Source organism: Lipotes vexillifer, unplaced genomic scaffold (assembly GCF_000442215.2).
Source record: "Lipotes vexillifer unplaced genomic scaffold, Lipotes_vexillifer_v1.1 scaffold131, whole genome shotgun sequence".
Taxonomy (NCBI): Eukaryota; Metazoa; Chordata; class Mammalia; order Artiodactyla; family Lipotidae; genus Lipotes; species Lipotes vexillifer.
Genome location: NW_006782866.1, coordinates 1,376,655 through 1,392,304, shown reverse-complemented (window position 1 = coordinate 1,392,304; position 15,650 = coordinate 1,376,655). Strand labels below are relative to the sequence as shown.

The 15,650-nt window shown below is 55.3% G+C and overlaps 1 protein-coding gene across 1 annotated transcript in view; it reads right to left on the bottom strand.

Annotated features, from left to right (window-relative positions):
* Positions 1-15,650, bottom strand: part of KLHL29 (kelch like family member 29) — a 320,144-nt gene that overhangs the window by 145,671 nt on the left and 158,823 nt on the right. Inside the window, exon 3 of the mRNA XM_007455490.1 lies at positions 2,137-2,466. Coding sequence (XP_007455552.1) covers positions 2,137-2,421 — 285 coding nt within the window. The 5' untranslated portion in view covers positions 2,422-2,466. The remainder of the gene's footprint in view (positions 1-2,136; positions 2,467-15,650) is intronic.

Genomic DNA, 15,650 nt, shown 5'->3' with positions numbered 1-15,650 from the left:
GGTCCTAGTGTAGGGTTAGACAAATAGGCTGGGGACAGGCGTCTGGGGGGTCGGCAGCTAGGCCAGAAGGGAAGAAAGGCACCACGGCCCAAGTTCAAACACAGTGCCCTGGATGGAAGACACTGCTGCGTGCTGTCCTCCCTGCCTTCACACACCCAGCTCTCCTGAGCACCCCGAAGAATCCAGGGTGCAATCAGGCACCTCTGCTTGACGGGACAAGCCCCTGCAGGTGTGAAACTGGGCTGGAGGTGGCTATGGGGGCAGATGTGCTGAGGAGCTGGCTGTCCTCACAGGCATGAACTTTCAGCCCCTGTCCCCTCCCAGCTGCTCAGCTCAGTCCTTGCCCAGCTGTTGTTTTCTGTCTGACGCCGGGTTCCTTTCCCCCCATGTGCTGTGGTTTGGAGCCCAGCCAGTTAGAGATGATGACTATTGAGCTCCTTGGGAGCAAAGCAGGAGCTGCGTGGGCAGGGTGGGCCCTCGCCGAGAGGCCTCGCCACTTCCCTTGCCTGGCGGGGCCCAAAGCGCTAAGGCACAGCCTGACGCCGTCCCTAAAAAGGCCTCCATCCTTGGGAGGGCAGAAACCATCAAGTGGGCTCCCAGGTCCATCTCCTCTCTCTCCACCTGGAGCCCCCAGCAGTCAGCTCCAGAAGCTGCCATCCTCCAGATGGCCAACAGCTGGCCTAGCTGAGCGGCTGCCAGATGTGGTTGGCAGGGCAGCCAGCCGGGTCCACTGGGCAGAGGTCAACGCCTCGGAGCAGTGCTGGGGGCTGGCGCCTGGGAAGGAGTGTGTTTGGCTGGTCTGGGGGTATCGTGCCCAAATCACCCTCCATCTCCTCTCCCCTTCCCTCCCCACCTCAGTGGGGCGGCGTTTTCATAACAGGAAAATGAAATCAATAAGGCACTGCAGAAGATGTCAGTGCACTCCGAGCTGGCCTCCAATAGCTCCATTGTCTCGGGCCTCCGCCGGCAGCACTCACAGTTATTAATGGGAAGCGGTGCTGAAAGGGAGTTTTGAAAATCACCGAGACAAAGGCGCGGCACACCTGGAGCACGACTTTCCAATACCACGGCCGCCTCACAATGGCTGGGGCCGGTGCTCCCCGACCTTTAACTTCTCCCGCAACTTTTATGAAAGCAGAAAAGAAAAGACTAGACAAACACACACACACACACACACACACACACACACACACACACCACACACACATACACACGCGTGCGCGCGCGCACACTGGCCCTGAGATGCTGAGATCACCCCTAGGAGGCGGCTCTGAATGGCTGGCAGAGGCAAAGTGGCCTGCAGAGCCCCTGCCGGCCCAGGAGACAGGACAGCAATGAAAGGGCTTCCTGCCACCGGCCTGGGTCCCCCTGTCCCTTCAGGGGCTCTGAGCGGCGTGAGGGGGCCCAGCTTGTCCAGAAGCTAAGCAGGAGCCTTGGTGACATTTTCATTTTGATATCGCGGTTGGTAAAACAGACTGCTTTCTGCTGTCGTTCCCCGGGCTGTAGCCGCCTCCAGAAGAGGGGGAATGACCTGGAACTAACACCCCTGAGGCCTGGGTCCCCGAGGAGGGCCCACCTTGGACCTGCTCCAGAGACTCGCTGTGCCTCCATATACTCAACTGCAAGGCGGGTGACAAAAGCACTGATGTCATGGGGTTGTCTGAGGCTTGGAGGAGACAGCGATGTGAGTGTTCTAAGTACTAATACTGGTTCATAAGTAGCAGATTTAGGACCATTTAGGACTGACTGCTGCTCAGGATCTTCTTCCAAACCCAAGTAACCGGTGCCCCGGGGGGCTTTGCCTGGTTTACAGGCACCTAGTTAGGAAACCCGTATTGCCAACCGGGAGTTTCATGGTCATTTCACTGGTCCAATACCCTTCATCAACATGGCAGAGGACAACGCGGGGCCTCAGCCACCTGCTCGTCTTCCCATGTTAGTCACAGAGAGAGGCTCCATGGAAAATAAAACCACGCGCACTTTAACTTGAATAGGTGCGCGGCGCAGCTCCAGGGCTGCCCACACCCTGGAGAAGGCAGCGTCCAGGGAACGGGCTGCGGAGCTGCCCCAGGGCTGTGGGGGAAGCAGGCCCCTCTGCCCAGCTGCTGCTCACAGCGGACGCCAGGCAGGTCTTACCTTGGTGGTGACGGCAGAGGCAGAGCTGGCCACGAGGCTGGGGATGGCCTCGCTGCTGCCGGTGGTGCAGGGCGCGGGGGCCGTGGCGGGTGTGGGCAGCCGGGAGGGCACCCCGGGTAGCGGCAGGAGGCCGGGCCGGGCGCTGAGGCTGCTGGCTGTGCCGCCACCCGCCCCGGTTGTGGCACTGGAAATGCTGGTGGTCCCATGTGTCCCGTTGGCACTCCACTCGCGGCGGTCCCAGCCCACCCGGTAATCTCTTTCGAAGCGGCTGTGGTGTCGGGACATCTCGGTGCGCCGCGGCTGCTCCTCACGTGGAAACAGAGGCCGGACCTGCTGGCACAGAGTGGAGAGGAGGGCGATTTAGACCAACGGCAGCCCTGCCAGGACCCGAGGAGGACAGCACCGGCTTTCAGCATCCATTAAGCGCCTTCTCTATGCTCAAAAAAAGGGCTCTCAAACGTTAGCTCATTTCATATTCACAGGAAGCCCACAAAGCATGGATCATTAGCCCCATCACAGACGAGGAATAAATGACTTGTCCTGGATCACATGGCAAAAGTATAGTCAACGAGCTTTGAACCCAGTCACAGTTTAAAGTAATCCTTTCTGGTCGGGAGCATCACGTTGCCCTGCATGATGCAGATGTGCGCCTTCTAATTATGACTTGGGATTTTATCCCTGCATCCCCACTGTGAGAACAAGATCCCGTGGACCCCTCAGGCTGCGTTTTCCTCAACCCTATGATGGGGTGAGAGCAGCCACATCCGTAGACTCACTTTGTGGTGAACAAGGCCCTTGACATAGTTCTCATTTGATCCTTGGAGTGGCCTGTGACCTGGCAGGGTCATCCCCACTTTATGGACCAGGGAGTTCATTCAGAATAAGTGATTTCCTCAAGGTCAGAAAACTAGAAGGTGAGAAAGTGGCCGGGATCTCCAGCCTCCAGACCGTGGCTCAGTATACGACTCAAGTCTGAGAAGGTGTTAAGCCTCCGGGACTTGAGAGTTTTCTTTCATAACCTACAAATCCCTTGCTGGCACCAGAGCCTCCTGTGCTCCCTGGCCTCTGTCAACCAGACGATCTCCCACACAACTTTCCCGAATATCCGAACATAAGGCCCTCAGTGTTGTCATGGAGACCTAGACACACCAGATACTCCGAGGGCCTCCTGCATCGTCGGTGATCGTATTTTGCTCAGCACGACAGTGACTTGCCTGGCTCCCTGCCAGCCACCCTCAGTCAGGAAGGATGTAAAGATACAGGAGGGGCTGTCTCAGTTGGAGAGGCCTCAGCGAGGCAGAGGCAGAGGCAGAGGCAGATGGGAGAACATAGGCAGTGCCGGGGCACCGATGAGGGTGAGCGTGGGGCCTGCCTGCACATCACATCCCCAGCCCCGCCCCGGCTCAGGCACAAGGGATGTGGTCATCTATGTCTCTTTTCCATTCTCTACCCACTTCCTGTCTGGGGTGTGAGCTCCTGGAGGTCAGGGACAGCTCCTGGATCATTTTCCTATCGCACCAGTCCAGCTCAGCCTGGGGACTCCGGAATTGTTGGCTAGTAAACTGATCAGTTTATTTTCAAAACTTCTGTTAAGCCTGATCCTAGTCTGGTCTTGGCACATCCAGAACTAGTGGCCAACTTCTAGCGCCACAGAGCCAGAGCCAGGGTCAGCCCAACCCGGGTTGTGGCTGGCGGGGCCCTGACAGCCACTGTCCCTTCCCTCGGCACTGTCCCCTCTTGCTGGGCACACGACCCCGAGGCCTGGGCTCAGCCTGCAGGCCTACCTGAAGCAGAGCTGACCGTAACCTCTTAAGTTGGATGGTGGGTTCACTGTTTATTTCATCACTATGCTTCACGGCTTACACAATGCCACAAAAATTGTTTTTTCATCTATTCAATATTAATATCATAAAAATAAAAAAAAATATCCCTTTGATCACCCTCACAAACTTTTCCGAGCCAGGTTCTCGGGAGAGATGTCTACACTTGGCTCTGGTCACCTTCCCTCCTCCAGGTCACACTGCAACCTGCTCCCATGTGGCTCTCGCTCTGGCCACTGCTTGGGGGGTTGTTCTCATCGAGGTCAAGAAGGACCCGCTCGTTCCATTCAATGGGACATTGATGGCCGTGTCTTCCTTGAACCCCCGCCTCCACTTGGCCTGGTTGATGTCCTTCGGGAAAGCTCCTCTCTGCGGTCTCTGTGACGTCGTGCTCTCTCACTTTTTCTCCTTCCTCTGCTACTCCTTCTCTGTCTGCATTGCAGGCTCTTTCTCAGCACTTCCTGGAGAGCCCCTACTTACGCTCTCCCTTTGCTCGCCCTACACGCTCTCCCTGGATGACCTCATTCAGCTCTCACCTCTTTACTGACGACTCCCAAGGCCGCGTTTCCAGCTCGCTCCCTCTCCTTGCGCCACGCCCACCATCCTACTGTCTGAAGGTACCCAACCCTTGTAGTCCCTAAATAAACTCATTGTTCTTTTTGCCCAAACATGCATTCTCAGGAATTCCCTCTCTCTGAGAAAGCCGCATGTCCATCCCCATATTTCACAGTGGGGTCTTTGCGTCTGTTGCTCTAGCTGTTTTTCAGATCTGCCCCCCTCCGTCTGCACATCCATCCCAAATCGTGTCTCCCACATGGATTATCCCAGTCGGTCCTCTGCCCCCAGCTTCACCCTGCTTGTCCATCCTCCACCAACTGCCCTTATGGCTTTTTTTTTTTTTTTAACATCTTTATTGGAGTATACTTGCTTTACAATGGTGTGTTAGTTTCTGCTTTATGACAAAGTGAATCAGTTATACGTATACTTATGTCCCCATATCTCTTGCGTCTCCCTCCCTCCCACCCTCCCTAACCCACCCCTCTAGGCGGTCACAAAGCACCGAGCTGATCTCCCTGTGCTATGCGGCTGCTTCCCACTAGCTAGCTACCTTACATTTGGTAGCGTATATACGTCCATGCCGCTCTCTCGCTTTGTCCCAGCTCACCCTTGCCCTTGTGGCTTTTTAAAGCACAGGTCTGGTCACCATCCTCTCCTCTCCTGCTTTAAACCCTATCCTTCAGAATACAATCCAGACTCCTCAGGGTGGCCCAGAGGACACTTGAGCATCTGGGCTGGCTCGCTTTTCTAGCATCACTGTTCACTCTTCCCACCCCAGAGGCGACGCCCGGCCATTCCAAACGCTGTACAGTTTCTGAGGGCATCGCACCCTCTCTCACCTCGGGTACAAGTCCCCCCGGCTCCTCTGCCAGAACTGGCTTCCCCCTCCCCCTGGCTAAGTCCTGTGTGTCAGTTATGACCCAACTCAGGCACTGGCTCTTCTCAGAGGTTGCACTAACCCTCACTCTCACCCCAGGTCAGGTGAGAGGTGCTCCTCTGTCCCCCTGAACATCTGTACCCACCATCATCCCAGCATCCATGGATGGCTGTTGTACGTTTACTACCTTGAGAGTAAACTCCAGGCTTATTGTCTCTGTAATCTCAGCACCTAGCAGACTCTGGCATAGAAGGGTGTTCATGAAATGTTTGCCGAATGAACAAACACATGTTTATTCCTTCTTAATTGCTCAGTGTTTCAGGAAGGGAGAAACACATTTGTGTAAAGGGAGAATCTCAGATACAAACACCTTGAGTCTTCCAGCTGGAAATTCTGTGTAGGCACTGGAGTTAGGAAATGTCCTGCCTTTCCAGGAAATCAGAACTGGAGTCTCTAAGGACAGCTCTGAGAGGAGAATCTACGTGTCCAGGGTCAGCTGGACCACTCTGGTCTCCTGAGATTCACCTGCCTAGGCAGGGCTCTGGTTAATTACAGTCCCCCCAGGGGCGACTGCTTCCCTAGGTTGGATCCTAAGTGGGGCCGAGATGATGCTCAGGGTTCAAAGCACTGTGTCCTCTTTCTGCTCACCCAGAAGACCCGTCCAGCCTCCCTTGTATTTAGGTTGGGATCATGCATCTGAATTCAGGCAGACAGAATAAGTGGGGAAGGGCCCTTTATAAACATCCTGCATGATCCTGTGGTTCTCTCTGCTTGCCGTGACGACCTCAAAGGCCACATCTCCCGGCTGGTGCAGCGATCTGACGGGAGAGGGTTGTTCCCTCAGCGCTGGACTTGGCATGATTGGGACATAAATCTTTATCGTGTTAAGGTACTGAGATTGGCAGTTTGTTACCTAAAAGTCTAGTCTAGCCTGGCTGATACACGAAATCAGCCCCTACATTCCTACAAAACAACACAACCTCACATATTGTCAAGGAACCATCTGCTTCCAGCTGGTGAGGATGGAGATGAGGAGGGCTGGCATTCAGGTGGCCCCTGAGACGTGCCCAGAGGTGGCAGAGTGTGCTTGGGATCAGGTCAAAGGGGCCCTCTTGGTTCCAAGGACACCACTGATGGTGGTCATACCTCGCAGCTCGCTGCTTTGGGCTGGGCCGCCCGCTGGACCACACTGTGGTTCCCTCTTCCTCACAGCCCCAGTGTGTGGCAGGAAAGCTGGCCCAGCAGCTGCACCTCTGGGGGTCCCCACCCTGCTGCTCATCCCTTCAAGTCTCCTGAAAACGCTGGAGAGGAGATGGAAACTCAGGCAGCTGGAGGCCACACAATCTGATCTCAGCCTCATGAAGTGTATCCAAAAAAAAGGTCAACTATTCGCATGGCAGGTTTGGGTTCAACTTCATTCCTCAGTTTAACTTCCCCTTTCAAACGGAACGAAAGGAGAGTGCTGCCCGGTGTACCCTGGTGAGACGGCAGAGTGCCAGCACCAGAGGTGGCCATGTCACTTCTTCCTGCTGGGCTGTGGCCCCTGTGCCCACACGTGCATCCCGGGCGGTGCGGGGAGAGGCATCGGGAAGTGCTCACTGGGGCGGGAGGAGGCCCCCAGCGCACGAGGCATCTCAGACCAGACTGGTCAAGCAGTTACAGACAGGACATGTAGAAATGCTTCCTTGTCACGGCGCGCACCTGGTAGGCGGCCTGTGAACTGGCAGAGCCTGGCTCGGGGGCTGGCACCGAGAGAGGAGGGAGTCTGGCCGCAGCCATTCCCGAGCGTGTGGGGCTGTTTACCAGGAGCCAGGGCTCGCACCTGGGTGGGGTTAGTGTGTGGCCAGCACCTTTTCAATTCCATGCACATGTGTGAAGAAAGAGCTCTAGAGTCTAGAAAATCCTATATTCGTGGGTGGAGGCAGGTAGGGCCGAGGTCCAGGGTACAGATGTTTCGGGGCAGGTCCTGGGTTAAATCTGAAAAGTCGCCCAGAGGTGGGAGTTTTGCATGAGACTTGGCTCTGGCCTCTGGGATCCTGAGTGGCAAAACTGTTTCTCCACCACGAGTGCTGTCCTCTGCACCATCCCAGGGATGCTGGGCTGACAGAGAGGAGGGGACACCCCTGGGGCGGGGGGAACCCCATTTTTCCTTGCCTGAAGCCACATGCCTCCCAGTTCCTAAAATGCACGCACCTCCACCGTCTCACTTGGTGGCCCCCTGTGCACACACCTGGGTTTCTACTTTTCAGAGCCCGACCCGGATCCAGAGAGGCTGAGCCTGGGCCCAGTGCACCGCTCGGGAAGCCGGTCCCAGCCTCTGGTCCCCAGTCCCTTCTCTCTGTACACACCTCGCCTCCCCCCGGGGAGAGGGAGGGGAGCAGAGGCCCTGCTTACAGAATCACAGCAAATGTGAAGAATGGGGTGAACGTCACTCTGAGATGCTCCTGATGGGCCAAAGTGCTGCTGTGAACGCACAACCATTGTTCCTGCACCACCCGTCCCCCACCCCCCGCCCTGCCCCTGTCTCCCCGTTCAGAGCCTCCACACACACGGGCATTTCCTGAGCCTAAGGACAGAGTCCCCCCAGCACCCCAGAAACGCAGCAGGGCCGCACTGATCAGCTCCAGGGAGAGTCACGAACGTCAAGCCCAACTACCTCAAAGCTGAGATGATCCCTTGGAAGCATTACAGAAGCCACCCAGGTGTGCCCGGTAGCATCTCCGTACCCCGTGAGGAAGGCCTACTTTGTCCAGGGCTCCTCTCCAGGAGAGAGTGGAGGGTCTGTTCTTGCGGCCTCCAATCCTGCAGGATGAGGTGCCAGCCCCCGTGACGGCTCACCTGCTCACCAGAAAGGGTATGTGCTCCCCTGGGAGGGGCCTTGGCCTGGGACCTCCACACACAAGCTGCACCCTTGGGCTTCCCTTCCATCCGGAGTGAATGGAACTTGGAAGTCGGCTTCCCTGCCTACTGGCCACTGGGGACAATTCCTCAACGTGGCCAGTACCACTAGAGCACCAGCTGTGTAGGGACACAGGAGGGACCACCCGGTCACCAGGCTCTTTCGATTGCCTTGGAGGAGTCGGCCGGGTTGCTAACTGGAATGAAAACCAAATGACAAAACTGCCCCAGCCCCTGACTTCCAGCTCTTACCCCGAACCTCTGCCCACTGCCTGTCCCTGGAACCCTCATCTCCCTGCCTCCCTCCTTCTCTGTGCTCCTGATGCCCAGATAGAAAGCATGTCCGGGGCCTCCACTCTGCACCCATCCTCCCTTGTCTTAGTTTTGCTGCAGCTGCTGAAAATGAGCAATTCCACCTGTCTGGAATTTGATCCAAAGTTTTAGGTGTGGTTTATTTTATTTTTACATTTTCTGTGCTGTGGTTAGGTTACCTCTATAATGATAGAAAAGTTAATGTCTCTACTTCGGGGTTGTATAAGAAATAGTCTGGTACTATGGAGCCTACCCTGTGTGTCCTTCCCTGCTGGGAAATATGGGCTCCACCCCAGTCAGTGCCTAGTTTAAGGTCCAGTTCAGACTCTGGAAAACATGCATAGAGCTGAACACTTCCACGCTCAATGCTCCTGTCCGACCCCGAGAGCTGGGCAGGCCCCTGGTGTTCGGCACCTCTCTGGCCCTGTGCACAGGTTGGCCATCGAGCTGTTGCGTTCCGAGGCCTCTCTGCAAAGGGGCTCACACTCCTTGTTCTGTTCGGGGAAGCCATAACTAGGGGAAGCCTGAGTCCAAGTGCTGGGCCTGGCCCCTCTGCTCTGCCAGCTCAGCCCTCAGTGACCACTCCAGGACTCAACCCGGGGCCCCTGGGCAGTGGAAAGAGAGCCGGGTAGAGAGTCAAGAGGGTTAAGTTTGACCCCCAGCACCACCCCTTACTAGCCCCGGGAACTTGGGGATGCTGCAGGTTATTCATCTGGAAAGCGGGGATGGACAGCTCTACCCGCCCCCAGGGCCTCTGTGAGGACCAAACTGTAAATCCTGTGAGAGCTCTGCACATGGGGAAAAGCCCTAGCACTGGGTAATGAGCAGATCTGAGTTACAGGGCAGAAAAGGATAGGCCTGCAACTCCAAGGCCAACAGCAACCTGGCAAGTTTCTGGGATGAGGACAAAGGAGGCTGTGAACTACGAAGCTGTGTGGGTCTGTGTCTCACAGACTCCCTGAGACGCCCTGAGCTGGGGGACAGCCAGGACCTTACAGGGTGCTCTGTCACCCGGGGCCACTGGGAAACAACACACTGGGCTGGAAGGAAGGTCATCCTCAGCTGAACATCTGTGACCTAGGGGATCTCCTACTGCAAACCCTACAGCCTACCTTGATGGATGGGCTTCTCCCTGCAGCTCAGGGGTGCCATGATGGACCCAAGTCCAGGGCCCGAGGTTGGCCTGGAGGAGGCCAACCAGCAGACACCAGGCTCAGCCCTGCTGCCCGGGCTGTATCTCTGTAATTCAGTCTCATGTACACTTGCTGGATACCAGGTCAGCATCCTGCCCCACAGACTTGCCTCAACATGAATAATGCATGAATAAATAATTAAGTACTGTGACTGTCACAGTCCTTTCCTATGTATTGTCCATGTGGGGCTGGGGCCCAGGGGCCACTGTCCAGGAGCCCACGACACTCCTGAGGCCCCGTGCTCGAGGACCAGCATGCTGGGCAGCCTTGAACCCGCTGCAGGATGCGCTCCGTTCCCCCCACTATTGACATGCCCCGTGTGCACACGCTGTACCGGGGATCACAGGTGACCAATGACCCTTCCCTCCTTCGTATCGTTAAGGCACGCAGAGGAGTGGGCGCTGGCTGTAAGAACCTGAAGGCATGATTAATCCACAGGCCAGTGGGGAGTCCGCACTGCTTCCAGACAGGAGGCTGAGGGATGAGCCATGGTCCGTCCGGCCCCGTAGGAAAACTTGTGATTGCCTCATCTTGGGGAGACACACTGCCCAGTTGGCTGGAACAGTTGGTGCCCATCTCTCTTATTTTCGTTTCCCTCTCTGCATCTTTTAGCCTTTCTTCTGGAGCAAAATAATCAACAGCAGCCGGAACACCACCTTGGCAAATGCAATACAAAGCTTCTGGAGAAGCTGGCTTGGCCCTGACTTGGCACAGATGTCAGCAGGAGCTGGGGGCACCCCTCGGAAATGTCTCCTGGCTTCCTGGGGCTGCCTCGGCTCCCACCGACCCCCGTCCCCACCGAGACCCCACTGACTTAGACGACTTGATTCTGGCTGAGTCTCGGGGGTGGGCCTGCCCCAGCCCCTCCTGTAGAAGGCGTCCTCTGACCAGCCCTTTCTTCTCTGAGCTCCAGAGGCAGGCCAACGACCCAGCGATGGGCTGGCACGTTCCACCGCCCAAGTGAGTGCCACTCCTCAAGGGTGTGCTCCCTAAAGACAGGACCCCTCTCTGTTTTCTCCATGGAGCTGATCCGGCACAGGCTGGGCACCCGGGCACGGGACACAGGAAATGCTCCCAGATCAAAGTGGCAAGCCCTTTCCAGCTCGGAACACACTCTGAGGCAAGAGAGGCGCTCAGGGTGAAAAAAGCAAGGAGGCCACCCTCTCAGGTCTGGCCCTGAAAGTGTGGCCTCCTTACAGATTTCCTCATCTGTCTCATCCAGTCCAGTTCCCACTCCTGGGGGGAGGTATTCCTCAGCGGGGAGCAGGTGTTCAGCACCTCCAAGTGGATATAAAATGTTCGGGTAGTGGGGGCCACGTGTAGGTGCCAGACTGGACCCAGGGCCCTGTTCCAAATCCTTTGGACCAGCTCAGAAGCCAAGGAAGCTCTGGAACAGTCACAGGCTGACACCAGCCTCTTCCTGTTCTCAGCCAGAAGAGTGACCTAGGTGTGGTTTTATTGTTAGCTCCGTTCCTTAAATACCAAGGCCCCAGTGAACTGAACACAGCCATTGCTGTCATATTTCACCCCTGCTCTGAAAGGGTCTTTCCCTTCCACCTGCTTTGGGCATCCAGGAGGGACTACTGTCCTCCTGTGAATACCACCCGCCCCCGCCCCCTGCCCAACCGTCACTGGTCACTCACTCAGCAGGGTAAGTGTGAAGTCTTCCCAGTTCAGGTGCCAGGCTGCGGTGGCTCATCCCAGCCCCGCTGCTTAGCTGCTGGCAGGTTCCACCAAGACCTGCTGCAGCTCCAGGGTCTGGACCCAACCAAGCAGCTTCTACCAGGCCCTCCAGGTTGCGGGGAGAAGGGAGTCAGGGATGCGATAGCTCAGATTAGAAACCAGGGCAGTGACACCTGACCTCCGCTTCCCTTCCCCAGGGGGCATCAATCTCTGTTACGGAGGGCTTGAGGGTGTCATCTTTACCTTTAAAGGAAGACAGGGAACCTGCTTTCTCCACCGCCAGCTAAACCTGCGTGTATTTCCTAGGTCTTGGCTCATCCAAAGCTTTGGGGGAGACACAGCCCAGCAGACCCCAGACCAGTGAATGGACTGGCTCAGGGGAAGGCAGGGAGGGAGCCCCTGCATTAAAGGTCCAGTGGTGGTCATGGCAACAACAGCATGACCTTGTAGGGCCACAGTGCTCACCCTTCACAAGGGTCTTCAAAAGCACCACATCATTTCCTTCTCACAACATCCCAATGGTGTAGGCAGGGATGTGTTGACACTGGCTTTTGTAAGTGGGGGAGATGAAGAGGAGAGGATGAAGATCAGGGCCTGGATAGTGGCCTCAGCACCCCCTGACCAAGTGCAGTCTGTGGATCTGCAGCATTCGTACCACCCGGGGGCTTGTTAGACTGCAGAATCCCAGGCCCAGCCTCAGCACTAGTGAGCTGAAATCTACGGTTTTCACAGGATCCCCCGGGAGGACCTGAATGCAGGTAGAGCCTGAGACACACCAGCCCGAGATCCGCCCATTAGCAGGACCAGAGTCGGCCCTAGGACCCCGGCACTCTGATGCTCCTACAGTACTCGCCACTGCACTGTGGTCCTTGGAGGACCCCGGGGGGCAGAGGTATTTTGGAGAAAATCCACATTCCATAATTACAGGGCTTAATACATGACCTAAAAAGACAAATGTCTCAAAATGCTTTTCTGATGATAGGTTTCCAGGAAAATGCCACCAATTCCTTTTCTGGGCCCAATTTCTAACGCAAGAAGCAATCTCCCTGCTTCGGAAAGGTGGCATCCAGTGCCTGTGTTAGAGGAGCAATATTAAAAGAACAAGCCTCCCACTTCTGTCCCTTCCCGTGTGCACCTTTACTTTGAGACATTCTGGCTGTGGGTTTGGATGCAGTAATTTTTTTTTTTTTTTCCATAAAGGCACACATGATTCAGAGCCTTTTCTCATGGGACAGATTGACTAGGCATTTGTGCTACTGCTACTGGTGTAAATCATTATAATGGTGATAATGAAAAATAAAAAAGATATTGGAAATGACAGTTGGCAGCATAATATCAGCATAAACTGAGGGAAGAAGGGAGGTGTGTATAAATTAGGGGCTCGTGAACACCAGGGTCGATGAGGCAGCTATGGCGGGCGGGTATGGTTTGACGGCATAGAGGACAATTACCCAGAGTTATCATGACGAGGAACCATCTTTGCTCCTTCTGACTCCCTGTTCTTGGTGGCTTCACAGAGTATGGAAACACTAGAGTCTGGAGCCTGCTTCCCCCCGGTCCTGCAAACACGCGATTGCAGAACTGGGAGCTAGACTTGGTAGTTACTTCCCTTCTCTAAGCAGGCCTCCCGCTCTCTCACAGGCTGCCTCTGGCCTGATTATTCCGAATCTTGCAGAATTGACTAATTCAACAAGATGTCTCTTCACAGCAAATGGTGTTCATCAGTGACCCAAGCTGATGCATGAATCCTACTCGGTGCCTGGAGCCAGCCCGAGCAGCAAGCGTTGCGAGGAAGAAAGGCTAATACTCGCTCTCTGTTTGGCTGCCAAAAATGCTCTTGCAATTTGCTCTCTTCTAGACAAGGGTCTATTCAAAAGTCTATTTGGAAACATTAGGGAACGGCCGTCACATGGCTGGCAGATCATACGGCCTGTGACGGGATATTATCATCCTTGGGAGAGACTCGACTGCTTTTCGATTTCACTGAGTAAGTAGTGTCTGGGCTGATGGCTGCAGAATTGCCCCAAGGGCTGGGGACATTGAAATCCCTGTCCAGAGTGAATGCAGAACCAACAGCCACTTCAGCAGCAAGATTTGTGGCACCTTCACCGGCGCTGGCGTGAGCACGCTGCCCTCTCTTCTCCATCTCTGGGGCCTCCTGCTTACCCAGAACCCCTTCCTGGGAAATTAAGAGGTAGCCTGCTTCCTCTTCCGGGGCTCCACTTTCATGAGTCAGGACTCTGCCCCCTTTTCCCTCCCAAGCAGCCTCTTAGGCATGCTCTTGATTAATACACGTTCTGCCCTTTCCTTGTCAAGTCGTATCAAATTTACTGACCGCCTCTTGCCTTCATTATGCCTGGCTCTGTGCAAGATACTGAAAGCAGGCAAGGATGGGGCAAGGTTCTGGCTTCCGTGGAAAGTAGCACTGTCAAGAGGAAAGCACACAGTAAGGATACAGAAAAGCATGAGCACCCGTGGGCTCGGGGGAGGGAGTGGTTGGTCTGGGCTGGAGCCCAGGGAAGCTCAGCTTCCTGGGGCTTCATTCATTTCAGAGAACAGACTGTATTTGAGCTAGGACAGTGTGAGGGTGAGCATGTGGGAGAGGAAATAAATGCCAAGGATGGAAGTCTCAGCTTTGCCCGCCATGCATCCGGCCCACTGAGCTCATCCCAGACGTGGGCTATAACATCCTCTCCCCGAGAGAGAGCGGTCCCTAAAAAGCCTTTGCTTCGGCTTTGGGAACTGAGGGCCCACACTGCTCACTGGGGCTTCCTCCATGATCAACAGGGGAGGGGAGGAGTGTTTGGGGTCACTTGGGAGAGACTTCTGTCCCGCGCTTCGGCCCCTCTCCCGCTCACCTCTCTGTCAAGGGCCTGGCTTATCTCAGACCTCAGGGCCTCCTCTACCTTCGTTTTGGGAGCTGCTGCCCTATCCTGTTGTACTTGCTTCAGCTTTTCACTGTCTTTATTCTATGTCTGTATTTTTAATTAAATTAAATTAAAAACAAACAAACAAAAAAACCCCAAACAGCTACCCAGACCAGAGGGCAGCCTGTTTCGAGGTCGTGTGTTTTATCACCACCCAAGCATGCAAACGAGGCAGCCTCTGTTGACAAGTTCACATCTCCAGTGCAGAGCTGGCTGTTTGAACAGCTTGTGTGCAGTAATTGAGACATAGAGTTTTGTTGCTTTTCTGTTTATTTTTAGATTAACCAAGCAGGGACGCTTGGCTTCTAGGCTGCCACTTCCACCCTGTCGGGCACCGTGGGACCGCTGGCCCCATGCCCACCAGCAGCAAGGACCACCACGTTCCCTCTGGGTTCCCCCCCTGCCCTGGGTTTGTTCTGCTTCTAACTCTGTGCTTGACCTTCACCGTGACCCTCAGGGCTCAAGGCAGGGACGCTGATGAATGCAGGCTGACCGCTGGCTGTTCCCTAACCCCCAAATCCCTGAAGACCGTATCCCCACAATGCCGGACTCTCACAGCCACTCTGTGGTCAGAAACCCCCTTGGACAACAGCGTTACCCGAGGCACAGAGCGTTAGGGCAGAGATGGAACTGGGATCCAGACCTGCCATTCCCAGGGCAAGGGGGCTCCAACGAAGGAAAGGCAACAGGGCTCAGAGAAGATTCTCCCAGGGTTAGTTTTCTATTTGGGCCACTTAAAAAATTTATGTTTGCATTCACCTGGATAAGTGAGTTAGGCTATGATGATAAACAGCCAATCTCAGTGGCTTAACTACAACTGCTTTTTACTCATGCTACCTGTTCACCACTGGTCACCTGGGGTCATCCTTCAGGACCCAGGCTGAGAGAGCGCCCCTCACCTGGGATCTGCTGGCCACGGTGGCAGAGGAAAAGAGGGTTTGGGGAATCACACACACTGGCTCTTAAAGCTGTCCCTTGAAAGGGACATGCGTCCTTCCTGCTCTCATGTCATTGGCCAAAGCAAGCCACGTGGCCATGTCTAACTTCAAGCAGGTGGAGGAGTGCAACCCTACCATCTGCCCAGAAGAAGAAACAGTTATGGGGAAAAGACAGAGAGGAAAGGGTGTGTGTGTGTGTGTGTGTGTGTGTGTGGAGTGCCCCTCCTGGGCTAAGTTCTCCTCTGAACCCTACAGCACCCCTGAATCCCTCTATCTCACCAGGAGCCACATTCGCTTGACACGCTACG